The sequence below is a fragment of the Eutrigla gurnardus genome, assembly GCF_963514095.1.
Source record: "Eutrigla gurnardus genome assembly, chromosome: 21".
Taxonomy (NCBI): Eukaryota; Metazoa; Chordata; class Actinopteri; order Perciformes; family Triglidae; genus Eutrigla; species Eutrigla gurnardus.
In genome coordinates, this window is record NC_139932.1 from 9,044,512 (window position 1) to 9,072,409 (window position 27,898).

Here is a 27,898-nt window from a genome sequence, read left to right on the forward strand (position 1 = left end):
GTCGCCTCGCGGTATGGATCTAATTCTGAAGCGACAGCGATTCATTTGGAGGATCTTTTCCCCTTTGTTATGATTGTCCAAGCAAGTTTATGACAGTTGATATAAACTGCATTCCTGTGTACATGACAGTATCTGTGGCCCCGAAAATAGAGCCGTGCCTCGTCTTGACTGCCCCATTGGCTTTTCTGAGGAATTAGTTGCGCGTGCTTTAAGTGCGCTTCCATGTTGAGGTCATTAACGTGCCCAGGTGGTTATGATAGCGTTACATTCTCTGCAGCCGGTCGCTGATGTACATGAGAAGAAGCTCGCTGCTTGAGACCACGCTTGAGTCATCACTTGTGTGCTCAAAAGATTAATTGGGACCAAAGCAGCCACATCAATGGCATAATTCACGATGAATCCCTCTTTTCAAGTCAGATACACATGTCAAATGTCAAGGTTTACAGCCAGCGGTCTAATTATAGGCCATTTAACCACCGCCCAGGCATCTCCCCAGCATTTATTTGCCAGTTCGGGAAGCCTGCTGTTCTTGGACAGCGTTACTGCCGGATTAAAAAGATATCTGGCACCGAGTGGCCGCGTACCATTTCAAAGTTTTCTTTTGTAATAAAGCCGCAGAATCTCGGAATATGTTGTATATCATCTGGGATTGTCGGAGAGTGATACATCACCCTCAGGCCTGCATGTGACGAATGACAACACACCCCCGTCTCCTTCCCCCCCTTGTTCACCTGCTTCTATAGTGCGTTAAGGATAGTCACCTCTGATGCCCCGCTGACAACCGCCAGTCTGACCCTGAAGGGGCACATCTGAAAGTATTGATAGCAAATCTAGTCGTAAATTCATATTTTGAGTGGAGTCGGCCCTCTCAACTAACTCTCAAAGAAATGGGAGTGTTTCCCAAAAAACGATTCCGTCAATTAAAACAGGCTAATTGGAATCATTTGACAAGAATATCAAGCCATGAAAAGCATAATATTTGAAAATGAAGACAAATTTCTTACACTATAAAACTATTATATTGGACTCAAATCCAGTAAACCTTCACAAAGTAAAATATATACTTTTAATGTCACTTCTGTGCACAAGGATGCATAAAAAAACAAACATAAACTTCACATTTACTTATCTAAGAAGCTGGCACAGCAGCCAGTGGGTACGGGACAGTGATGCCGCGACCACTACAGAGAGGAGGAGCATGCCACCTCTCTATATAAGGAAAGCCTGTCCCTCCTGGATCTATCACTGGTCCTCCTCTTCTCCCCCACTGAGATTTCCAAACTGTATCCCTGTGCCCTCCTCATCTCCCATCACTCTGGTTCAAGGAGTCCCAGAGGTTGTTTTTTTATTATCTTCTTCTACGATCCGACCATCATCCGTCACCCTCCTGGACAAGAGGGCTTCCACGATTTACCTGGTCTCCTGCAGAGTCACGTTATTCTGAAGGCTCCTAGCGACCCACCTTCTGACTCCTTGACGCTTGCTTTGTTCTTGGGACGCGGCTCAAGATGCCAGAGCCCACAAAGAAAGGTAGGAGTTTTCATGTGTGCATGTGACAGTCAAAATCCCAAATAATGCAAATATACTGCAGATACTCGATACTATATTTACTGTCATTGTTTGAGAGGCGACTCCATCACTTTACGACTCGCCTGCCAGCGTGTTCATAGGAAACCTCAAAGTGACTTTGACAGCGGTATTGTATTACTGATGCATACCCGTTTCTACCAACACCGGAGGGGCAAGAGAAGATTTAGGGTTTATGAGCAGATACTGTTGTTGCCCGGAGTTGGCGTACTGGATTATTCTGTGTAAAAGACACGATGATGAAGGGCAGTGTAGGAATGTTGATGAAGGCTGAGCCCGCCACATGAAAAGACCTGTGACAGATGATGCAACTGTAGCGATGGCCTGATTGGGTTTGTTTCTCTGATGACTGATGGGTGCTGCCCCTTATTCAACCGTCCATAGCGTCTTAACCCATCCAATCTGCTCCGTGCCACCGCGTCACTCATCTGTACCATCGTGTCCATCAACATTCCCTCTTAATCCGCTCTTGTCTGTCATTACGATATGGCATTACACCCACCCCCAACATTAGCCCAGCTCTTTTAGGGGTGTGCCGTCGACCCAGACATGCCCATGTAGAGGAAATGGGACATTTTGTTTGGATCTTGGAAGCCTTCCTGATGAGAACCGATACAGGTTTTTAATAACCTTGCCATCCTTCAGGGGGCCATTGATCTGCCTGTGGTTGTTCCTGATACCTCAGATACGATTTGTACATAAACACTGGGTTGCTTTTTTCCCCCGCACATTTTTTGAGGAGTTTTTCCTTATCCGATCCAAGAGTCTAAACACAGAGGGTGACGTGTGCTGTATACATTGTAAAGCCCTTTAACGTGATTCTGGCCTACGGTATGTAAATAACATTCACTTGAACACCTGGTTGTTTGGAGAGTGGACACTGCAGTTTCAAGCTTGGGTACATGGCAGCACTTTTACAGGCATTGATACATTTCAGGAAATGAATACTCTTAAGCTGCAACCTCCAGAATCCCACATCTCACATCTAAATCTCACCCTAATCTCCTGTCGGGTCAGTCGTGGGCAAGAAAGAGTAGGCGTTCGCAACAGCCTGAGGAAACCAAGGTCCAGAAACGAAGTAAAGCTCATTGTAACCTTTATCTTCGTGCACCTTTGTACTGGGGATTGTGTACATCACAGTTGCCCCACAGTGTTCATCCACAGCCATAAACATCCCTGATCCCCTCAGAGACAAAGCTGTAGGGAAATAGAGGCAGTGGATTCCTGTCTGCCACAAACACTACCCATAAATAGCTGCATAGCCAAGAGCAGCAGATAAATGAGAGCAGAAAAGTATTGTTCTTTAAATGAGTCTGAACAGCTGAAGAGGAGGAGGCCAGCGCTGTTGCTGTAGACACCCCACTCTCAGGCCTTTATAAAGTCCAAACCAGAGATGACGGACTGGCTGAGTCGCCCGCAGATCTCTTGGGACCCGGATTCTTGCCCTGGAATAGTTCAGAATGAGCGCACTTTTAATCCCCATCCCTTGTTCCCTTCCACCCCCCACCCCCAAAACACACACAGCCGCCAAACCCCTCCTCCTCCTCCTCCTGTGCCACACACCAAAACAGACATCTCCTTGCCACCCTCCATTCAGGTTGGATCACTCAGAGGTCAGATGACTTGCCATTAAACCCCCGGACCCTGTGCCCAGAGGCCTTACAGTACTGCCACTCAGTTTTGGGTTTCAGCCGCGAACAAGCCCTTGTCATCACCTCATGATATTTACTGTCCCTGAGGTCCATCACTCTCGCTGGGCTCCGTACTCTGACATTGTCGCTTTGTGATACAGAATACAACTTCATAGCTCAAACCCGTGGCAATACAGAGGGGAAAAGCCTGTCAGCAGCTAATAGGCACCCAAGTATGGCTCTCATCTCTTCTCGGACTCATCAAGGCCCAGAAGTGCCTCTTTAAAGCTATCGCCGAACCAGAAGTAAAGTTTAGAACTACAGCAAGGGCAAACTCCATCATAAATGTAGGCTTATTCAAGCAATAAATGTCTATATTAGGAAAAAATGAAGCTGCCGGCAGTTTGGCTCAAGTGGGAGCCTGCATGAGCCCTTCTGTCTGCACGCCAGCAGGGGCAACAGCTGAAAATACCTGCAGCTCTGTCAGCTGCACTGGGAGTCCTCAGAGGTAAAACAAAACCTTTCTCCACTCTCATTATCCCGACGGAGAGGAGACAGTGAACGAGCGGGGCTCATTCTCGGGTGCGTGACCCCGCAGGATTGCAGCCTGGTGGCCAGTGATACATTGTTTTGAAGTGAGGTGGGAGTGTGGCTAATTTTGACAAGGAATGCCTAAGAGGGAATCGCTACGAATGGATGGATATCAGGAGCTAGGAAGCGATGGGAGGAAAATGGCTGTTAAAAAACGCAGAATAGTCAGTGAACATACATACATGGAATTAGTGTTGCAGTATTCATAGACTGGCTGGCAGTGAGAGACTCTCTGTGAAGGTTTCTTTATAGCTAAACTCGGAGAAGGGACTTCCAAGTCACATCAGGCATATTCAGCTATTTCGGGAGAAGGTGGGACACTTCCATGTCAAGGATACTGGTTTTAAGCATTAATATTTATTGCAAGACGAGGCAAAGGGAAGGTTTGCATTACCTTATTGCTTTATTTATGTTTTTCCTTCATTAATAATAGAGTCATGATCAAGATGAACATAAGATTTACAGTAGAGATGATTATTCAGCTTTCCTTCTTGTCAACAGAGAGAATTTAAACTAAATCGAGCAAGGAGAATAAAACAACAGGCCACTCCAGATGTTTCATGACTCATCTACAGCTCCCATGAGTACTAGCAGCATCATCAGACGCCAGACCCGTTGGCATCACTTTTTAATGCACTGGGTTGCCCAGCGCGTCACTATGACGCCCCACTACGATCGCAGAAAACATTTGGAATTCAAACAAAAACACTTGCTTAGGTTTAGGCAACAAAACTTTGTTAGATTAAGGAAACATTACATTATGGTTAATTGAACACCTGGTGCATCGGTGTCAGAAGCAAAGCCTTGGCCCACTGATCAATTTGACATTGAAAAAGGGTTCATTATAAGTCTATTTGTCTGTAGACATTTAGTTTAAATTCAAGGTTGAAATGTAAAGTTCTGGTAGACATCAGGTCTAAGCCTATCCTGGTTTCTATCAAAAAGCACAGTTAAGATCACATCTTCTGCTGGTATTTGACCCCCTGGGAACGAGAATGTGCTGGTCGAGACAACGTCCCATGGCTCTGTGGTCCACTAACCCACTAATAACTAAGAAAGGTTCATTTTAACCCTAGTCATTGCGTGCCAAGGGTGTATGGATGCTTTGATGTATGGAGGCCCTGCATTGGGTGCCATTATGTTTCTGTTGCTGCCCCTCCACCGCCACCATTAGTTTCAGAAGTCTAGACGAGGCTGAGGGCAAACGAATGGTTTCTTTCATAATCAGCTAAGATAACATGGGGTCGAAACACGAGGAGCCGGTCATCTGACACAAAGACAATGTGACTCATCAGCGGACGCATATCAATAAAATAAGTCAATGTGCACAAACAGAACAACGTTTTTGAGTGATGAAGACACTCGGCGAGGTATTTCGCCTTCGCGTTTGACATTGATGTGTTTTGTTTTTCTTTGTGCAGACGAGACGCCAAATGGCCAGCCAGAAGGTGAGTGGACGGCGTCAGACATCTAATCCCCCCCTGTCACCTCGCAGTGTAGCAGATTATAGCTACATGACGTACGCACGACAACAGACACATGCATAACAAAAGAACGGGAGTTGCACAAGTGAGAGAAGGACAGCGTGAAGGAACAGGAAACCAGCTCTTTGGGAAGAGAATACTTCGGTGTACACATCAAACACCAACCCCGTGCACTGAGGACTTCACTGGGCAAAACCGAGCACATCCACACGTGTAACATAACGATCACAGCTCTGAACTCAGCGTGAAAACAAAGTCGCATTTCGAGGGTAAAAGTGGACCCGGCAGTATAGACATGCTGCTGCATTCTAGGGCGATCTGTGGCGACGACCAAGCCGTCAGCATCTCTCACATTCCTCTCGCCAGCCAGCTGATCCTTCTCTGTTGATTCAGCTGACGCCCCTCGGCCGCTCCATGAGAGCAAGGTGCCGGCATGCGACTGGCTTTTTGCCGGCGCTGGGGTTTGACCTTGGAGCTTCAGCATCTTGAGGCTCTAAAGCGTGCGGGGGGGTTAGCTCAGTATACGTAAAAATGTTATATGTTATTGTTTGACTTGGTGGATAAATAATTCTTCTGAGTAATTTCAGATTGATCTTATGATTTCCAGTGTAATGTTGGCCAAGTCACTTAAAAAACATTTTACTCACTGAGAAACGTAATAATGAATCAACATCCAAACTTCACTACAAACAAAACTAGATGAATCCTGAATGTAGGCTTACATATGGCTGATGTTAGCAAGCCAGCTAAAGAGAAGCTAATCAGACATGTTTGGCGTGATTGAGGATTGTAGCTAAACTGCAGTTCCGACTGCAAACAAGCCGATCCAGACATTACTGGGATAACAAAATCCTTTATGCTGCACGTTTCTGAAGAAAAAGTTATGACATTGCTGCACACTGTGCAAAAAATGTGCTATTGCCCAACACTGGTCATAAGATGTGAAACAGACATATACGTGTAGGATTTTGACTTGCATTTCATGATCCAGTGAAGCCTTTTTCAGGTAATTCCTCTAATTGCCAAAACAAGCACACTTCATCTCAGAGAAATAATGAACACAAATACTTATAAAGACTGCCTGACAACGCCTGACACTTCCAGTGGGTGCTGTGGTGGTGCTGCGACGGTAAATCCTGCTGCCGACGCCATAAGGCCTCCACAGCAAAACCACCTCAACACCGTGATGGAAGTATAATGTATGATGTGTTTTATTAATGTGCATTTCAATTGTGAACCAAAACGACCCTAATCATATATTAATATGATATATTAACAGCACATTTACTATGTTTATAAGCAGGAAAATAGTTTTTCCTATGTTTTTATCAAATGTGAGAATTTTTTGCGATAAAGTGTGAGTGACTACGTGCAGGCGGGTGGGTGTCTCTGTGAGAGTTAGGACACGTTTGAGTGTTTTCATGTCTGTTCTGGTGTGTATGTCTGAGTGCGAGACTGAGAGAGGCAATGCAGATGCTGAAGCTTTGTGCTTGTAAAAAAGCAGCTGTTCCATCCACCACTATATTTGTCACATGCTCAGAAAGTGTTGCCCCAGACAGTAACGGTGTCCTGCCCCTCCCTGAGATTTCCCTGGAGATTTCTCCACCCCCAGGTGGGTAACCCTGATCCTGATACTCCCCCCCTCCCCCCCCTTTTCACTTGAGAGTTCTTGTGCACATCACATTCACATCACGTGCTCGTTTGGTGTGTGCAATCACGATTTATTATTTTTCACGCAATTCACTCTGAGCGGCCTGAAACTGCACTTCCCCTGTTTAGGTATGATTGCTCAGCGCACCGTATGTTCACAGGAAATGTTAATAAGGTTAGCAGTAAGACCACCATTCCACTCACTGTGCACATATCCACATGCCTGCACTGCTCTACCTGCATTTGCCTTGACGCTTGGTGCTGACAGCCGCTCCTGCTGTGGCTGTCTTCGTGTTTTGTGGAACTGTGTGACACAGTGAGTCATCACACAGGAGGTAGGCTATAAAGGGATTGGGGGAAGTTGGGTTTTACTGACTCTGGTAGCTCTCGTCAGTTGTCTAAATATGATGCAAGCAACCAGATCAACGGTCAGCAAATCCCTTCCTTCTTGATCACTTGACAGTATAAATATGCGATGACCAAATAGACACTCCGCTGGTGCAACAGATCAAAACATGAGACACTGTGGCATACAACGTGTGCTTTGCTAAAAGATCAGTGTTTAACGTAATGTATTGATTTAGCTGAATTTGAATTAAATGACGGATTTGTGTTTTTCTTTTAGCCACACAATGGAAGGCAATGTGAGTCCACCATCTTGGTGGTTCTTGCTTACGTTCTGGCATTAAACTCAAGGAACTGCTGTGTGTCTAAACCTCACACAGCCACTAGCATGGTTGTAAAATCTGAATCTGAAATTACCTTCCTTACTTACAAGTCACCAATTAAGATTGTGGCTATCTGGTTGTTAGCTATTTATACCCGCCTTGAGCAAGCATTATTTTGCAAGGCTCCCCGTTGGTTGTGCCGATGCTTGCTGCTCCAGCCTGGCGCTTTGTCTGCTATACAGAGGCGGTAGCAGAGGGGAAAGAGCCAGTAGAGACTGATGGGACGAAACCAGAGCCCACAGAGCCTGAGCCATTACAGGCTGTGGTGGCTCAGGAGCCGAGCCCTACCGAAAATGGCTCAAACCAACCGCAGCCTGGTGGGGTTGTGGTAAAACAGCAAGTAGAGTCTGGTAACTCTACTGTAAAGGAAGAGGGCCCCCGCCCTCCCCCACCAACTGGTGAGTATGCCTCTTCAATTTGAATAAATCCCATTTCTCTCTCGAAATGCATATTTACCCCCCTAGCTCTTCACCATTAAATGCTACTGAAACAAGTCACACTATTTCAAGTGAACACTGCATGGCTCAGCAGCACGGTTAAGTGATCTCAAACCTAGATTTACTCCCTGTTGAGATTACATTTACTTCCCTGGTTAAAATGCTACACACTTAATTCTTAATGGTTGGATCCATTTATAATTTGTTTTTAAATCGGTGCCCTAATTCCTATGTGGCGTTGATTGCATGCAGACCTCAAATACATACAGAGTACTTGCACCTAAGTACTTTACACTGCATAGTCTAAAGAAATAAGAACTAATATCGACTAATAAAACATGGACGACATTAAATATCTGAAATGGCAAACTGAAGGGGATGCAAGTTGTGTGCAAGGTGAGTCATTAAACTCTATGATCCAGAAACGTGAATGTAAAGGCAGAAGTAATATACACACACACACGGGTAAATATAACGTTGAGAGGCCAGTCAGCTGGTTTCCTGCTATTGGTTTTGATTCTTTTGTCTCTTCAGGTAAGTTGAATGATTTAAAATGCAACAAATCTGAGAGTTACACAGAGTTCCATGCTTTGGTTGGCTTGGTTGTGAGCATTTTTTGCACATGGGTTGCATCTGCTGCTGAAACGAATTTTTATGATACACCTATGTGTGTTTCCTGTGCGCCACAGTGCTAGAGAGCTTGTGCTTTTGTTGCAGCAGCTTGAAAAGCTTGCGGCAAAAAGCATTCATGATCCCACACTGTTTTTTACCTCAGATATACAGTAGTCAGGGTCAAATCATCGGTTGATATTTTGGTCTCTTTTCTTCCGTCCAAGAGCTGCATGTCATGCTCCATTCAGAGTCTTGTCTCGCATGTGATGAACGGCCTTGTTGGCCTGCCAGTCTTGTGTCTTTTTGGCCTGCCAGTGATGGATATGGAGATTTTTGATAGGTGGGTCTATTTGTCAATGACAACTTTATTGCAGATGATGATGCTGCTGCAGCCACTACCGCCTCCCCAACACCCCAAGCAGGTTGGTACCCATAACAACCCTTACAACTTCCTAATTTAACCTCTTCACCTCATCCTTTCAGGCTGGTTGCAATGAGCACTCACCGTAAGTCAGACTCAATTCAACTCCCATCGACTCATGAGTAGGTTTTTTGTTAAATCACAAGTCACCAATATGTTTGTTGGTCAGCTGTATTGCTATCTAAGAACAGCAAAATTAAGTTTAATTTGTCCTGCAATTTTGTTTTCCAGTGGGAAAAAGCATTTTAGCGTCACATGCTAATTATTTAATGTTTACTAGCAACGACATTGGCTCAAATCTAGGCTACACAATTAAAACGTTAAATTATTCTGTCCGTATTTTTCTGTAAAATCTGTAAATATTCTGATGTCTGTGCACTGACATACGGATAAACGTGTGGTTTTTACATGCAAAATACTCCTACAAGCACATCAACCATTATTTACTCATCTCAAATAAAGGAAGGATGTGAAAATGTGATTTTACATGTATATTATAAATACAACAATCCTATCTACTAAAAGGAAATGCTGCTGAAGTCAACTGGTAAATGTGTTATTTTTATGTTTTATGTTGTCAAATTATGCTGACAGTTTGAACATTAAATAATTGTTATTAATAATTAAAAACTATAATCAAACAAAATGTACAGTATAGTATTGAATTGAGCTCTGAATCCTAGCTGCAGTGAGAGAGAACAGCTAATGCTAACAAATAGCTAACATTAAGTTCCAAACTTCTGGGCATTGGTATTCCCTTTTATGTGGATACAAGACATTTGAGAAAATTATTTATTTGCTGTCTTAATGTCAGCTTCTTCTCTGTGCAACAAAACTAGTAAGTGAGCAGTGGCGGTTGTATTTAGCCTAGCTTAAAGTCTGGAAGCACAAGGAAAAGCTAGCATGATGCTTGATGAAGTTAACCAGACATGCATTTCCCAAACCAACCATGAATCCCTGAAGACTCTTTGTCTGGTAAAACTAAACCAATACAATTATGTTTTGCATGGCTTGTTTTTCTTTCTGGTGTGCCAGAAGCACCAGTAATATTTGTTATTATAAGTGGTTGCAACAGTCTTTTTCAATTTTACATGGAAAAAAGGCTTCAAAGATGGTGTATATGTTGTCGGGTTAACTTCCAGGCAGAAAAGACAAGCACACAGCTACTTCTCTGAGTTTTTCCAATGGTAAACATCCAGCAGCTAGTCAAACCCATCCTGATGATACAATAATCCTCAAACCACCTTAAGTAGTTGAGTGCATCCACATTAATTTCAATGATAACTGTGCTTTTTTTCAGAGGATGCCAGGTCACTCAAGAAACTCTCAATTGAGCTGCCTAGTAAGATCCCTCTGTTGAATCCCACCATTTCAGCACCTCTGAAAAAGTAGCAGACTGTCCTACCCACTGTCTGAATGTAGAAAACACGTTATTGAAATTAGCATTTCAATACAAGAAAGTGAAGTTTCATCGCTAACATATTAATATCCAACTATTAATCCAAATTATTTTTCTTAATGTTAATTCAAATGATCATGGGGTTTTTTTCTGCACCATAAATTGTCATTAAATTAATAATGATTGTCAAATAAATTACATTTGGAATTCTGGTCCTAACAGTCCAGGTTTTACAATCAGTAATGAATCCATATTCAAGATATAGCTTGAAAGCAGAACAAAGAGCACATCATAGATTTTTTAATCAGACCTATCTGATTCCTCAGGTTAATGCTTGCAGATCTATAATTGCTTGTTGGTTTTACTTTGAGTGTGTGCTTGCTTTAGTGGACTTTACAGTACTATTCTTTACAATATGCTGTAAATTTCTCTCTGTCTTTGTTTAGATGATAGCGCGCCAGCCATGGGGAGAAAAGACTCAGGTAATAATGTGGTAGCCAAAGAATACTCTTATGGTCCTTACGCCCATCTCTTCATACACACCGAGAGGAAGGTCCGCGTCATACCTGGTCAAATGGAGCCTCGGTAGTAGTTTAGCATAATCCAGGTTGATTTGTCTCAACAATATGGTGTGCAACATGAAAAAGATTGTTTTCCTGAAATGTCATACTACACACTTTCTCTGTCCTCCATAACTATGGAGACATGGACATGATGGGGCTTTTGGAAAATTAAATCTTTTTCATAAAAATTAGCAGGCAACATCTGATAGATAACGGTGAATTTGACTGAAGGTGAAGCTAGGCCAAGCTAACGTAACAAAATGGCAACAGTGTGATGTCGTCCACATTCAGACCACCAACTGCAAGGAAGACCGGAGCAACAGGAAAATGAACAATTTGCATTGCCTTTTATATTTTGCTGGGAAAAGGTCCCTTGGCCTTTTGTGCTTTTTAGACACCCTTTCTGTGCTTCACATTGTTTGTTTCATGCTTTCCGTGTTGCAAAGAGCTTAAAATTCTGCTGCCGTATGAGGTGTGATGGCTGAAAGTGAGAAAATGTGTCTGTCTGTGTGTGTAATTCTTCTTTGGTAAGACTACGACTTTAAGATCAAAAATGAAAGGTGGGTGTATGTACCGGTACATTTTTTTCCTTGCACAATGGCGATGGAGAGCGTTGTGTCACGTGTGTGTTTCTCCCGACTGACCAGTGTGGTCTCTCGGAGAGGGCCAGAACCCAGAGGACCTGGACAAGCCCATTGACACCCCGCCGCGGTCCACCCTGCTGGTAGAGGGTCCCCAAAGTGCTGTTGTCAATGTGGGTGAGTGACAGCACAACAAAGAGGACTTAAAGAAGTGTTGAAGATGGTAAAACATGGAATTCTAGATATTAAGTACATATGTTCCTCTATAGTAACATACAACCTGGAGACTAAATATGAAGCTACAACCTAGAGACACTTAGTTTGGCGTAAAGACAATTGTTTATTTATTTTTTTTATTTTCTTCATTTTCTGTTACCCCCGAGATGTTGCCCCTGTCTCCAGTCTGTATGCTAAGATAACCTAACTGGTTACTGGCTCTAGCTTCATTGATCTATGATCTACTGATCTATTGATCTTTGCAACAAAAAAGTCCAATAAGCACATTGCCCAAAGTGTTGCACTATTTCTTTAAGAGCACTTCCAGAGGGGCAACAGACTCAGCATCAACATTTTGAAATGAATCTATTTAGAGACTATTTAGAGGCCATAGAGCCTCCATAGTTTTACATTTTATTCAATACACCTTCAGTTGATTGGGCATCTGGACTGTTGGACACCCTTTCTTTCTATCAGGGTATCTGCAGGTTTCAGCAAGTCAAATTTAAGACTTTTTAAGACCTTTTTAATACCACCTTGAATGAAATTTAAGACCTAAAACCCGCGATGGTGGGGGGGATCCCGCTGTATTACAACCCAAGCATAGCATGTGTGTCACTCAATGAGACTCCAGCCAACCTCGGAAACGGACGTCTTCCAGCCAACTGACGTTGAATTTGCACTTACCCATTGTCGCAGACTAGCTAGCAAGCGCGCAGACATCCGTTTATATACGCAGCTAGCAAGAAAGTAGCCTCTCTACATCTCCTTCCCGAAAAGTCCCGCGAGAAAAATAAAATAGTCCTGCCCCGACAAATTTAAGACCTCTGAGTTATTTATTTAAGACAAACATGTGACATTTTGGACGAATTTAAGACTTTTTAAGGCCTTAAATTTAGAAAAATGAATTTAAGACTTTTTAAGACTTTTTAAGACTCCGCGGACACCCTGTCTATGTTCATATTGTATGTTCTGTGTCTAAAGGTGGAGACATCACCTTTGTTGCCAAGGTGGAGGCCAAAGATCTCCTCCGCAAACCCACAATCAAGTGGTTTAAAGGGAAATGGATGGACCTGGCGAGCAAGACAGGAAAGCACTTACAGCTGAAGGAGACCTTTGACCGATTGACCAAGGTACTGTGCAGCCAGGCCCCCCATCTATCCCAGCTTGTACACGAGCCCCATCCCACAGTAATCACTGTTAAACCCATTTCCATATACAACCTGACAGATGCACACATTTGAGATGCACATCATCAAGGCCAAAGACAACTATGCTGGAAACTACAGGTGCGAAGTCAACTACAAGGACAAGTTTGACAGCTGCTCCTTTGACTTGGAAGTTAAAGGTTTGTTCAAGCATCAAAGTGCATTATTATGTTATTATGTCCACAAAATACAGACTAGCACATGTGTTGTTGTTTTACAGAGGCTGAAACGGGCTCACAGAATATTGATATTCGATCAGCTTTCAAAAGAAGGTAACAAAGAACTGCCAACAGCAGCCATCATGAATTCAGTATGCGACCGTACAGTATTTCCTTCTTTATTCACTTCAACTGAAGGAACCCAACTATTTACTTCAGAAAATGGGATTAATACTAATAAATGGTCCTGGAAGAGTGAAGAAAAGAATAAAGTGCAATAAACATTTCACTTTCTAGTAATAGTACATTAAAGTGTGACAAGATGGTTGTAATAATGTCATTAACCTTTCTCAAAGGTAATTACAAATCAACCAGCCGACTCGATGTGTAATTAAAGGCCAACTCTTGCATTTGAAATCTCCCTCCAAACAATGCGTCTGAAAAGCAATGCAAAGCATCCCAGCTTCACAATGTTGCTGTTCGGTAATGTTGCCTCAACATTGCAGAAACACTGTGGCAATATTGCCTGGGACCACTCCTGAAGCGTCTTACACAAAGCACCTTGTTTTTAGCTTTTACCCTGAAAAGACAAAAAAGAAAGTGGTTTTGCGTAAGCATTAATCATGCGTTAGCTCTGAGCTAATGCATTGATTGACATCAGAGCCTTTGCTTTGCGTTGCTCTTTTAGCATTGTTTTCTAGTGCCTGTAACTGTTTCAAATGATTAAATCTTGATTAATCTCTCCTTGTTAACAACAGCAGTGAAGGACAAGAGGATGCAGGGGAGCTTGACTTTAGTGGTCTCCTTAAACATAGGTGAGAATCACATCCCGACCCTGACTGGATTTTGTCCTTTTCAGTATTTTCAAGCCCTATTTATTTTTTAGGATGTGCTTCTTTTCTCTTTATTATAAATTTCTTGTAAATTTGATTTGTATGGGTCTGAGTGGCGCATACATTTCTACACATGATACATTATGCTACACCGGGGGTTTTCAAAGTCTGAAAAAAACTGCACAATTCCCCTGTTTAAATTAAAGGCAAAAAAACATTGATAGCGCAGCATGAAAAAAGTTGATCTTATTGGATTTGTCTTACTTCAAATTAAGAGATAACCTGACTGGACGTAACTGGAAGTAGGAATCAATGCTATAGCAAAGGTCCGTTGTGTTTTTGCAGTTGTTAGCCTTTATTTGTTTCCATTTTGGTAAATTAGCACCATTAGAAGTAGCTGTTAATGTACAAACATTTGTTAGTACAGTTAATGTACAAACAAATATAATTGTATTATATAAGATTAGTGTTACTATTCTGGAGCCTATTTATTCTATGATTTCTATTGATGTTTCTGACAGTCGAGATGATGATCTCCCCTGAAAGTGTACATCACACTGAATCTAGAAATATGTGCATTGGCTCTGCGTAATAAGATAAGAGTTAGGACTGAGAAGGGGTGCAGATTTTTTTGGTGCCTCACAGTTTGAAAACCTCTGGTTTACCAAAGTGACTGTGGTGGCTCAGACTAAACTCCACGGTGCATATATTCAGATGATGCAGTGCAAAGTTTACGTGTGAGCACACATAGTCCTAGGCAGTGACACTGTTCACCGGCGAAATAATCCATTTACTATGGGCTTGTCTCTTCTTCTCCCCTACATATTCAGAAATCAAAGGTTAGTAGAGAGAAAATCATAGGTTTTTAAACGATTAGACCTTACTGCGGGTGAGTACTGTAATCCTGTAGAGTCCCCAGCATGACATGTAGCTCTAGGAATTGGACGAGCAAGAGTGTTGGCCTACTGTAGCACGGTAACACTTCATTTGAAGGCAGCATTCCTAACCGCTCTGTCAGCAATCAGTGATGATGGAAATGGGCCTCGCTTCATAAACCCTCCCCATCGAGGCCGCGAAGTCCGACGCCACCTTTATGAAGCAGAGTGCGCCATTTTGGATCATCAATGATGTGCTAGTGGGCCATAGAGAAATGATGCTGTAAAATAGTGTTATCTCTACATTGTCGTTTTATTTCAACGTGGAAATATAAGACAAATACCGACATGTTTATTTCAGCTTTCTTCATAATTGCCTGAAAATAAACAGATGAGAGGTACAAACACTGACCGGAATAATATTTGAAGCTATTCACCTCCAATCTTTCCGACATTTGGGAAAATGTCTATGAAAGAAAGGGCTGTCTGAATGTTTTTTTCATGTAAACTAATGGATACATTCGTGCCCAGGGCACTAGTGTTTATTAACCTGGACCTCACAAATCTAACATCTTCAATATTATCTAACAATATCGGCGCATCTGAAGTGATCACTCAAACCAACAGAAAACAAAGGGATGGGCCAGTTCATAAGAGCAATATGAAAGGCGTTAAATCAGCATTAATCTTCTTCAGTGCAGGCTCCCACTCTACTCCTGCATGCTGCATATACATGTTACTACAAACAAAAGCGTTTAGCAGTGCAATAAGATCAGTGATACAGCATTTTTCTCACAAGAGTGAAGGAAAAACTCTTGTGATGTAATCATTCAACTCTCATAGAACTGTTCTTTCATCTCCCACACTTACTTCGGTCTTGTGTCCAAACTAAAGGAACCCAACTCAATTTCCTACTTAATTCTCCTCCCATTTAATATTTCCCCTTCATTCCTCAATACATATGCATATACATACCCTAAAGAAAAGAATATCGTAAGAGATATAAGAAAATTGTTGCCCTTAGTGTGGAGGGGCGGCTATATGTCATTAAACAGACGTGATGAGGGATAATAAGGAGATATTGCTTTGAATTAAGGTGTTGAAGGTTAAAAAATACATTTTTAAAGGATGGAAACCATGGTGTAGAGGATAGATTAGTCTTCACTATGCCCTGTATTTCATTTGTGTCTTTTTTTAAATAGCTTTTCCTCCCTCTTTTTCATCCAAATATATCTAAATCAGACAATTTAAGGTTAGCTATTAAGAAACTGCAGTACCTTACATTAATATTAGATGAAACCATGTTGGACAGACACATGCAGACATGATTAACCCTCCACTACTTTTCAGCCAACTAGAGCGCACCTCTGTGTTTTGTGTGATCGGTTAACATTCGACTCCAGAGCTGCACACAGGTAGACGGCTCACCATGCCCATCCCTTTGTGTGACATGTCCCGAGGAACGAAGTAGGATATGCAACCAAAACTGTCAGGACCCAAGGAAAACCTAGTTAAATGAGTAGTGATTGTAAAGCTGAAGGACCCCTACCGACGCCTCAAAGACCCCTATTCTAGAGGTTCTTGAGTAGTTCCTCAGGACACGTTGCAAACACCAGCCTGTGACTCCCGCCCTCACATCGTTCCCTCGTATCCGGCACCACTAGGGAGCCGAAAGCCGATGACACTCCCGAGGTCGATGTGTGGGAGATCCTGAAAAATGCTCGACCAGATCAGTACGAGAAGATCGCCTTCATGTACGGCATCACGGACCTGAGGGGTCTGCTGAAGAGGATGAAGAAGATCCCAAAAGAGGAGAAGAAAAGTGAAGGTAAATCAGTGTTTTTTTGGCTCCTGTGGTTTAAAGGGAATCCCGATCCTGGCTTCTCTTCTGTGACCTTTTTTCCCGCCCCGTCTTTTCAAAGCTTTTGCAAAGAAACTTGACCCAGCATATCAGGTGGATAAAGGTGGAAAGATCCGCTTGGTGGTGGATCTGGCCGACCCCACTGTGGAGCTGAAGTGGTACAAGAACGGACAGGAAATCAGATCCACTCCGAAGTATGTCAAAAAAAATCTCTTCTGCCCATTTTCTGTGTCTTCTCCCCTTCAACACGGCGCAAATGAAGCACATGTTTTTTTTAAATCATGCGTTTCATTTGTGGCAATGCCCTCCTTGACCATTTCTTCTGATATTATGTGTTTTCATATCACGTTTCCACTCAAATGCACAATGGTTAACATGTATTACACCACGCATATATGTCATGTGCCACACAGCTTTATTTTTACAAACACGCCCATAGAAATCCTTTAGAATAGAAATTAGATCCTAAAAGTGGCTTAGTGAGTACTTCTAGTGTGAACTCACAGCACCTTCACAGTTTTACACTCATGCAGAACGCTCTAGTGTTAGTGAACAAACATTCTCTCAACTCCACACACATATTAGACTACAGTCACACTGCAAGCCTCAGTGCTCAGTTTAGATTTATTGCTCAGGTGTGATTTTTTTTGTTTTTGTTCACATTATTTTCTAAATGTGGCCAATAAACAGATTAAATCCAGACTGAGGTTACATTGTTCGCAAAGTTGCCCCAAATCTGAATTGAAAAGATCAGATTCCATGCGACGAGTTAGATGTGCTACAACAAAACAAAAAAATCAGATTCAAGCCACTTTTGCCTGCTGTTTGAATGTAGCAGACGGTACATTATGAATTCACTGGACTATAGAAAAGGCCCCAGAGCTACACGTGGGTGTAAATGCAGTGTATGATGTCAACTGTTGCCGTTAACTAACTGTATATGTCATCCTTTGAACAGGAAAAAGGTGGTACCTCCTTCACAGGTCTTTAACCTAGTCTGGCTTTGGGACAAATTTAATAGATGCTAAATCATGTAGTATAATATGATAGAGGTCACAAGCCATTACCACTGTAACTTTAACAACAACAGCTTCACGATTTGGGTGACTTGGGTGTCACAGTATTAGACAGAGTAATACTTAGTCTTGACTTTGGAGTTATGGAAAAATACTGTTGTATATCCCTCTAAAAAGGGATATATTATGTAAAAAAAAAGCTACATTAAAACAACTCATAATATGTTTTTCAAGTGGCCCAAAAATAGCTTAATGCAGGTTTTAAGCACTCAAACATTATACAATGTTTCTATGCCTAATTAAACATGTTTAATCTGATATGACTTCAAATAATAACAATCATAAAATGTTATAATAGATTAGCGAGTCCCTCTTTGCTGACAAGGCTAATAAAAGGGTGTAATTCCAAATAGAGAGTCAACGATTCTGCAATCTTAAATGGTTTGTTTATAGACTCCTAGAATAGATATTAGGATTTCCGACTTGTAAACTAGGCAGAAATCTAACCTTAGCTACTTTAGCCGAACGCTCTATTCAAAGCCATGCAAAGTTAAAGCCATCTGGGAGGTTATTGCTGTTTTCTGGTTTTGGTCTCCTGTTGCATTTTCTCCAGGGCTCCGAAGACTTCTCTATAAAAAAATAAATGTTTCTCTCTCTTGACACTATTTGACAAAACCCCCTCCAGGCATGATGTCTCTCTGTCTTTGTCTATCTGCCTGTCTGTCTGTCCGTCTATCTGTGTGTCATATCATGATGCTCTTTCCTATCCGCTATATTCACCTCCTTGTGCTCCGGCCCCATTCTGGTTCTACTGTCGACCTTAAGTCAAAGGAAGTAAGTCCATCCGTCCAGTCGGTTCTCACTTGTCCATGTCAGTGTTTTGGTGTGAACCCTCCCCTCTGTCCATTCTGACCCTTGGGTTTGTGAAGTGCTCTTGATGCATGTTGAGTATTATAATCATGTTGCAATTGATGTTGTACATTTGGATTTTATGAATGATTTCACTTGGCTTCTGTCGCCAACTTTGTCTTTTCTTTACGTAATATCTTCTAATAAAATGCATTCATATCACAGGACTACTATATATTATCATATGTATATATTATGATCAGTGATGTAACTAACGGACTTTCTGTTCAGGTATATTTTTGAGCATAAGGGCACGCAAAGGATTATGGTTATCAACAACTGCACCTTGAATGATGATGCAGCTTATTCCGTAGCCGCGGGAGACGAGAAATGCGCCACGGAGCTGTTTGTCAAAGGTATCTCAATTGCCTGTTCACCTGTTTATTTACTTCCACAGAGCTGTATACATCACTTGAAACGCCGGTAGTGTACCAGTCATTAACAAACTTGTCATTTTTCTCTTTTATCTTACAGAGTTGCCAATAAAGATAGTTAAGGGTATTGAGCCTGTGAAAACCACCGTGAACGAGAGGATTGAGCTGGAGTGCGAGGTCTCAGAAGAAGGTGCTCAAGTGAAATGGTAATTTGCACAATTATATATTAAACGTTGTCAGAACAAAGGGGCTGGCAAATGTAAATATTAAATATGTTTAACTTCAGTAGAGAATGGCGAGCAGTGCAACTTTTTTGTGACTGGTGCATTGAGGGTTACGTAATCATTCATGAACATTAATGCGAACGATGTAAACATGCTGTGACAAAGGTTACAAATTATTACTAAATGCTTTGTTTTGCATGTTTGTAAATTCAAAATAATTTGGTGCTAATAAAAGAACTGGGGCATTATTTAATTCCAACCTTTTTTTGAAAAACAAAATATAACAAATAAATACATAGATATGAATTTACTGAATTGCTATTATTATAAAAACCACCAAACAAGCATGACACACAGCGGACATGTTTGTTGTTAGCTTTCGCGGCTATGCTGTCTACCGACCTTCTGCTGACGCATGACAATACGTACGCACACCTGTGATCACTCATTTCAACTGCTTCTTCCTCCTTCAGGATGAAGAACGGGGTGGAGGTTCCTACTGGAGTGCGCTCCAGATACCGAGTCAAGTGCGAAGGGACAAAACACTTCTTGGTGATTGACGACGCCTCCAGGGACGACACCGGGACGTACTCCATCATGGCTTCCGGCGGCACATCTGAGGCTAAGATACAGGTTGACTGTACGTAGCATCCCAGCCTCTCTCACAATGACTGTTTGCATGTATTTTCAAAGAGTCCATTTTAACAATGTGCTCTATTCTGTCCATTAGTGAAACCACTGAAGATTTTCCAGGACCTGCAGGATATAACCGTGCTGCTGGGTCAACCCCTGAAGCTGAACTGTGAGATTTCCCCGGGAAACGTGCCGGGTCGTTGGTACCGGAACGGACAGCTGGTCCAGCCCAATGACCGCATCAACATCATACATAGAAATAGGTATGTTTGAACTCTGTTCTATCAAAACTGGTTTCACACAAACGTAAATTAACTTCATTTTTGGTTTCCCAGGATCCATCGTCTTGAAATTGCTGCCAGCTCCCTTCACGATGCAGGAGATTACACTTTTGTACCTGAGGGATATTCACAGAGCCTCTCTGCCAAAATTCACATCATCGGTACGCAAACCACATTTCATTGGATTGGACTATTTTATATCTTGTCATCACAGTGAAAAAAAACACCCTAATGTAATTTTCATGGTGTGAATTCTCTGTAGACCCTCCAAAGGTGCACTTGGACAGCTTGAACTTCCCAGACAACACGGTCACAATCGTGGCAGGAAACAAACTTCGCTTGGAGATCCCCATCAGCGGAGAACCAGCACCCAGGGTGGTGTGGATGAAGGGAGAAAGGGTGGGTCGAACTTTTTACTAAAAAAAAACTTACTGAACAAACCACAGGAAAATCTCAAATTTAGATGCTTTTAAAAGTTGTTTTGGACAATGATGGAGCTCTATGAGAGGAAGAAGACATATCAGGCTTTGAATACGTAGAAAACATTTTTCCTGTCTCGTGTGTCTCAGGTGATCCTTGAGTCGGGCCATCGTGTCCATGCTGAAACGCACGGTGACCAGACTAGCCTGACAATTGATGTCACTGAACGGGAGGACACGGGCAACTACAAGATCGTCCTGCAGAACGAGGCTGGTGAAGCAACAGCCAGCGTCAAAATCAAGGTTGTGGGTAAGTGATCGCATACCCTTAAATAAAAACCGGAGAATTGCACACTTTTAATCCTTGACATGGCCCTATGTTGTCTGCAGACATCCCTGACCCTCCAGAGGCTCCCTTGGTCCCAGAGGTGGGCGGTGATTGGTGCTCTATGACATGGGAACCGCCAAAATATGATGGGGGTTCACCAATATTGGGTAATCATCACAAATAACACTTTACAGCAGCTTAAATGTAATGTGTTGGAGATTAAATGACAAAGTATCTCATCTAAAGGCTACTTCATCGAGAGGAAAAAGAAACAGAGCTCCAGATGGATGAGACTGAACTTTGACCTGATCAAAGAAACATCATTCGAACCCAAGAAGATGATTGAAGGAGTGCCATACGAAGTGCGGGTCTTTGCAGTCAACGCCATCGGTGTGTCCAAACCCAGTGAGCCATCCAAAGCCTTTACTCCCCTCGGTGAGTCGGCAAAATGTCTTCATGACCATTCACTTATCGGTCTAAACACTGGCCTTTGAGCCGTCACTGCCCATAATCTGTCCAGGAAAGCATTACTGAAGGCTTCAGTCGATCTGACAACCGTTTCACGATAATGGAGGAAATTTCAAAGAGCGCCCAGTGCATGTGTAATCTGCCCTCGGTACCCTGGCGACGCAGCTGTTCCTCCCCATACCCCACCATCCCAAGCACTCCGACTGTGACCTCCACTGGACATGCTGGAGCTTTAGAGGATATTAAATATGTCTTTATAATGGCTGCCAAATCATCTGTGGATTAGAGGTTTAGGAGAGCAGGTCTGTCCGGGGGTTCAATCGGAGTTAAATATGATTTAGAATACAAGAATAGATGGAAGGAGCAGGGAATAATGAGATCTGACATGTAGACTGATGGCATACCAGCCAGACAGAGTGGCGCCGTGTCTTCGTGACTCACCAAAATGGATGTTTTCCGATTTCCACTGTTGGGTAATGGTGTTTATGACACTTCTGATCTCTAAAACCTTTATCTCCACTCAGCTGTGACCAGTGAGCCCACCATGCTGGTTGTGGATGATGTCACCGACACCACGGTGACTGTGAAATGGCGTCCTCCGGAAACCATCGGAGCTGCCGGTCTGGACGGTTACTTAGTGGAGTACTGCATTGAAGGAAGTGAGACAACCTTTAATCTACTGATTAAAACGCTGATTTAGAGCTTTTGCATCCATAAATAGCCTGCACAAAACAGACGCAAGTAGTTGTGTACAGAATGAATAAATGTCATAGCCCACAAAAATGTTTGTGAAGGCTGTTAAGAAATATTTTTTTCAGCTGGACTGATTTTTCCCTACAGCTGATGACTGGATAGTATCCAACACGGAGCTGACAGAGAAGACCAAGTACACCATCACTGGTCTGACTCCAGGAACTAAAATCTTAGTTCGAGTTAAAGCCATGAATGCTGCCGGAGCCAGTGCTCCACGGACCATTCAGCACTCCGTCCTGGTCAAAGAGGTTATTGGTGAGCTCTGGAAACTACTGTGGAGATTCTCTTAACGTGACCTTTTCTGCTGCAACTTTGCTAAAGAGTTGAATGAAAAGATTGAAACAAACATCTGCTTCCTCCTCAGAACCACCCAAGATCCGCGTCCCCCGACACTTGAAGCAGACATACACTCGTAGAGTTGGAGAAGCCATCAACCTCGTAGTGCCCTTTATGGTAAAGCAACCTCCCAATCGATCAATATTCGCTGCATCTCTGAGCAGAACCAACATGCACATAAACTGTGTCTGATGTCTGCAGGGCAAACCCAGGCCGAAGGTCACCTGGCTGAAAGAGGGCAAGGCCATAGAGCCTACCCACGTCAGCATCCGCAACACAGACAGTGACAGCATCATCTTCATCCGTAAAGCTGAACGCAGCCACTCTGGGAAATATGAGATGACTGTGCAGGTTGAAAACCATGTAGACACGGCCATTCTTGACATACAAGTAGTAGGTGAGTGAAGTCTTATTCAGCATTGCATTTAGTGTCCCCAAAAGTTGGATCCATCCATCCATTTAACGTTGCTTATTCAGGATTCATGCATAATATCATTAGAAATTATTGTTATGTGCCACTGGGAAGGACATATAGTCCCTACTGGTTTCATTATGATTTAACACTTTGGGCAGGATGCTCATAAATTAGGAATCTAACGGTCTTAAAGGTGCAGTATATCGGATCAGCAAACAACTATTTGCTATGTAAATCTATGTAATCGAGTCCCTCTGTGTCTGATGTAATCTGAGCTTCTCCTAGCTTTGGCGACATAGCCGGGTCGGTTGTCCGTGCGTTTAGTGCATGTTCATGAATGTGAGCCTGCCCAAACTGGCTTAGTAGCACAGCGCCCACCCTCCACTTCCCCCTCAGGTACGCGGTGTTAGCTCTCTCAACACTTTTGCTGTAGTTTGCACTGTCAGCACCGTCAGCTGTCTTCAGGCTGAGGTGTTGACATGTTGATGCCATTGAGAGAAATGCTCCTAATCTAGTATTAACACCTTTAAATTTAACTTGTTGAATCCTACCGCAACCTTGGCGTTAGAAAAGTTACTATTAAACCGACATATGTGGTACTGCTATGCCCTGAAACGATAATGACATGGCCAAACTGTCTGCTTGTGATCTTTTCTGTGATTGTCAGACCTACCTGGGCCTCCTCTGTGTGTGACGATTGAAGATGTTTGGGGAGGGAACGTGGCTCTGGTCTGGACTCCTCCAAAGGACAACGGCAACGCTCCGATCACAGGCTACACAATCCAAAAAGCAGACAAGAAGACAATGGTAGAAGATCAATCCTCCGAAAATAGACAAAACTGAAACTGCAAACTCATTATTCATTATTTACATTAACACGCTTCGATGTGCTCGGCAGGAATGGTTCACGTGCATTGAGCACTACCACCGCACCTGCATCACCATCACAGAGTTGGTGGTGGGGAACGAGTACTTCTTCAGGATCTACGCAGAGAACATGTGTGGCCTGAGTGAATCCGCCACTCAAACCAAAAAGAGTGCCCTCATTGTCAAAGAAGGTAACACTGACGGTCATATTAGTGACTGGTTAGTAATAACTTCTGATGGGGGAAAATGCTTCCAAGTCAGAACCTTGGAACAAATCGTATTTCACACACATACAAAAATATCAATAAAGTTTCATTTGCTAACCATTTTTTTCCCACAGCTATTATCTGAAAGGTCCTGTCAGTGATGTTAAAGTGAGCCTGAATTTATTTACAGCCTCACTTTAAAATGTAAGAGCCGTCGGGCTGTGACTGACAGGCCTTTTAACAGTGGTATTGTGGACTCGGCCGATGATAAACCCAAAAAACGTTGTCTTTCCCTCATCACTTAGGGATTTTCCCTCATCACTTAGGGATTTTCCCACATGATACCGCTCAGCGCCAGTATCATGCACAACCCCATTCCTTTACCCTTCCCCCAACAGGCATGCAGGTGAAAACGCACGAGTATAACGACCACGACTTCATGGAGGCGCCAAAGTTCACGCAGCCGCTGATCAACACTTTTGCTATCGCTGGCTACAACGCCACACTCAACTGTAGCGTCCGTGCCAACCCAAGGGTAGGTGGGAGAACGACAGGTAGAAGTGGTGAATGTTTAGATCTCGTGTTACACTCAGGTAAATATACATGTTGTTCCCGTTCTATTATGGCACAGATTCTTTTCCTAGTATGCCAAAAATAAAGAGGTATAAAGTATAATATCTATAACCTTTAGAGGAAGGGTCCAGTTATTTTGGGCCATCGTTACTAGTGATAACAATAATATTGTACTTGCTGCTGATGTTGCTGTTGTCTGATTGCAGCCCAAAGTGGTCTGGATGAAGAATAAGATAATTATCTTCGACGATCCACGCTATCGTATGTTTAGCAACCAGGGAGTATGTACTCTGGAGATCAGGAAGCCCAGCCCTTACGATGGCGGCATTTATTCCTGCAAGGCCGTCAACGACCTGGGAGAGGCCCAGGTGGATTGCAAGTTGGAGGTCAAAGGTCAGTGTGGGCCGGGATGGAAACTCGTGTGCGTCGTCCTGGATACCTGGTTGTATCCGAGTCTGGTTTCACAAAGCCTTCTAATTTGATTTCTTAATTTCTATTGCCTCTTAAAAATAATCATTTTAAAGTATAAGGAAGCAAATGTTGCTTTGGGAAACCAACTCCACTGGAGTATTGTAGTGTTCAAACTGTGTTTGCAGTCTACCAAAGGGTTAACCAGCTAGTCAGTGGACATGTAAGTATCTGGATTGGGTTGGCCAATTATTCATAAGTTCATGGCTACTGTTGTGTGTAAAGACCTTCGAAAGTTCTAAGTAACTTCAGACTAGTTTCTGGTGACTGGCTAAATTGGGTTGCACCAATAAAACTTCTAAAATGAATCTCTCAGCTACACCACTAGAAACATTAGTGATGTGTAAATTGGTTGCTAGGAAACATCGGTAGCGCCTTCCAAATCTAAAGCGATCAACTTTGAAAACAGGAAGTCACTGTAGCATCACAAGCTGTAACATAACTGCAGAAAATAATGTATTATGAGGGCAGTGTCATCAACTTCCTGATCCACTTAGATAGCCCTCATTTGAACCATCAGGTCCTAAAAGCTGTAGAAATTAAAAAAACAGCTGAATCCAGAGTAATTGCATAATAATAATCCGTTCATGAACGACAGCATGAACCTTACTCTGGATTCCGCTATCAGTTTTTTCAATTTTACGACTTTCATAAAGATTTAAATAAAGGTTATTCAAAGAAATCTTAGGGCCCAATGACATCATGTGTCGTATTTACACACTGTTACTGGATTCTTGCTTTGAACAAGGAATATTAGCAAGCTAACATTAACATTTGTCAGACAAAGTTATGCTAATCACTAATATTTACATAATATAAGTATAGTTTTGTGGTGCAACCCATTTTTAATCTAGCGATGACGAGTCAGTCTACACATAGTAATCCCCATTTGAATTTATGAGCAGTTGGTGCAACCGGCTCCTTTACACCAATTTTTTTTTTTTTAAATAGACTCAAATAATTGCATAATAATAATCCGTTCATTTGTGTGCAGTGCACATAATATCTGGTGACACATTTCCATCACCACCACATGTAGAGTCCAGTCCATCCGGTCATCTTCATCATCACTACACTCTCCACCTCAACACGCAATTCTGCCACCAGTCACACCTCAGTCGACATAACATATAGAGCTGTGGTGTTTTTTGTGTCGTCTCAAAACGATTCTCCCCGGTAACTCCTCATATAAAAGAGCTCAGTAATAACTCAACAGTATTCCCCGGTACACACATATAACTCCATGTAAACATTTTGTTAACCCCTCTTCTCTTCTCTCTCCCCCAGTCCAAACTCAAGAATTGTGAATGTATGTTCTCATACAAGGTAAGCTTTCATATGGTTTTGGCATATGAAGCTTATGTCATTCATTATGCATCTTTCAGCCAGCTTGTGTAACCTTGCTTTTGTCAGTCGCTGGGACTGTAGCAGCTTTTCTCCCCCGTGAAAGCAGGCGGCCGAGAGAGAACGTGTGAAATCGAGCATTCGGGTTTTGCATGACAACTTTTGCCAAATTATTTCCCAGTTGTGCTTTGCTGGCTGGATTTAACAGCCATGTTTTGAACATTTGATTTGATTGCCATGGTCGTTAGTGTGAAATGGAGTGAATTCAAAGACTGCTTCTCATGTATTTTGTGCCACAGATAAGGTGAGTAAAAATTGTTTTTGCAAACGTGTTAACTTTTGCCACGAAATCCGAAGCCGGGACTGAGTTTTATATCATGTGGACTTGATATTCTGCTGTTAATTAAAATCATACAGGATCCAAACAATGTGTACTAACACTGGGTATTTTCCACATTGTGTTTGGAATTGAGTGATGAGTTGTGTATGAGACTTCCTGTTGTATCCTATGGCTTACAGTGGTGGAAAGTAACATTTACTGAAGTATTGTAATGAAAGGATTATTTAGATATTTTGGAAAGAATGCTTATTTGCTTTCCTGCAGAGAGATGAGAAGACTGATACTTAATTTTGTCTTGTACATTTTTACTCTGCATTTATCTGACCGATATAACAGCTTCAGTGTTTAAAGTCTGCCTACACACTAATTGATCTGAAACAATAACGTAATATACATTAAAGTATGGCAGTCTAAATGAACACTTCTGCATTTTTAAGTATATTTGCCTGCAAGTAAAAGGTGTAATGCACTATTACTTGGTTTGTACTCTGGTTTTGACAATTCGTTAAAGGATCTGAGTACTTCCACGACTGTTAGCATATTGTGAATGACTAAAGACAGTGTATGCTTCATTAATTGACCTGCATTGTATTTCAGTGGTATCAGTGGTTCTGGTTCTGCAAGCCTGAGCAGATGCAGATATTTGTGTGCATTGGTTATATGAGCTACTCTGACCACCGTTCTTTCCTCTCGCTCTTTCTCCGGTGGTTTGACCTCATCTCTTCTTTGCATTCTGTTTGTTCATGCTCTCCCTGTCTTTCACTCTCCACATCTACCTCCGTCGAGAATATTATATGTATATATTATATACTTTTTCCTCTCGTCCTTTAGGAGGCTTCACCTTCTTCGAGCTCATGCAACGCGGCGTGCCCCTAAACCTGATTGACAAGTACATGAACGACAAGACTGTTGAACAAGAGAAGTAAAATCGGACCGAGTGCTATGAGACACTTTAGCGTTTGCAGACATCTGCCGCCTGTAACGATCCTCTTCTCTCATCTACGGAGATCGGCGGCCTGAAGGTTGAATGGAGGGATGATGGAGGGATGGCGAGACGTGTGGGGGAGGGTGTACTGGTCTGTGGTTTGGCATGCTGTGTGCAGGTTTGG

At 42.5% G+C, this 27,898-nt stretch overlaps 1 protein-coding gene across 5 annotated transcripts; it reads left to right on the plus strand.

The window, feature by feature from the left end:
• Positions 1 to 1,269: 1,269 nt before the first annotated feature.
• mybpc1 (myosin binding protein C1) lies at positions 1,270 to 27,717 on the plus strand. Of its 5 annotated transcripts, XM_084039037.1 has the most exons (32): positions 1,272 to 1,530; positions 5,231 to 5,257; positions 6,834 to 6,905; positions 9,095 to 9,142; positions 10,442 to 10,483; positions 10,987 to 11,022; positions 11,751 to 11,861; positions 12,885 to 13,033; positions 13,131 to 13,248; positions 13,329 to 13,380; positions 14,025 to 14,081; positions 16,639 to 16,802; positions 16,897 to 17,029; positions 18,992 to 19,116; positions 19,235 to 19,340; positions 19,832 to 19,998; positions 20,089 to 20,254; positions 20,327 to 20,433; positions 20,535 to 20,671; positions 20,842 to 21,001; positions 21,082 to 21,186; positions 21,266 to 21,454; positions 22,012 to 22,146; positions 22,328 to 22,495; positions 22,605 to 22,693; positions 22,778 to 22,973; positions 23,659 to 23,798; positions 23,890 to 24,049; positions 24,391 to 24,599; positions 24,844 to 25,030; positions 26,393 to 26,431; positions 27,621 to 27,717. In XM_084039037.1, the coding sequence occupies exons 1-31, from the start codon at positions 1,509 to 1,511 to the stop codon at positions 26,410 to 26,412; spliced, it is 3,597 nt and encodes a 1,198-aa protein (XP_083895163.1). In that variant the 5' UTR covers positions 1,272 to 1,508; the 3' UTR covers positions 26,413 to 26,431; positions 27,621 to 27,717. The 5 variants fall into 5 exon arrangements, with proteins under 5 accessions (XP_083895160.1, XP_083895161.1, XP_083895164.1 ...); XM_084039034.1 differs by lacking the exon at positions 26,393 to 26,431 and having other exon boundaries at positions 1,270 to 1,530; XM_084039036.1 differs by lacking the exon at positions 26,393 to 26,431 and having other exon boundaries at positions 24,463 to 24,599.
• Positions 27,718 to 27,898: the final 181 nt, after the last annotated feature.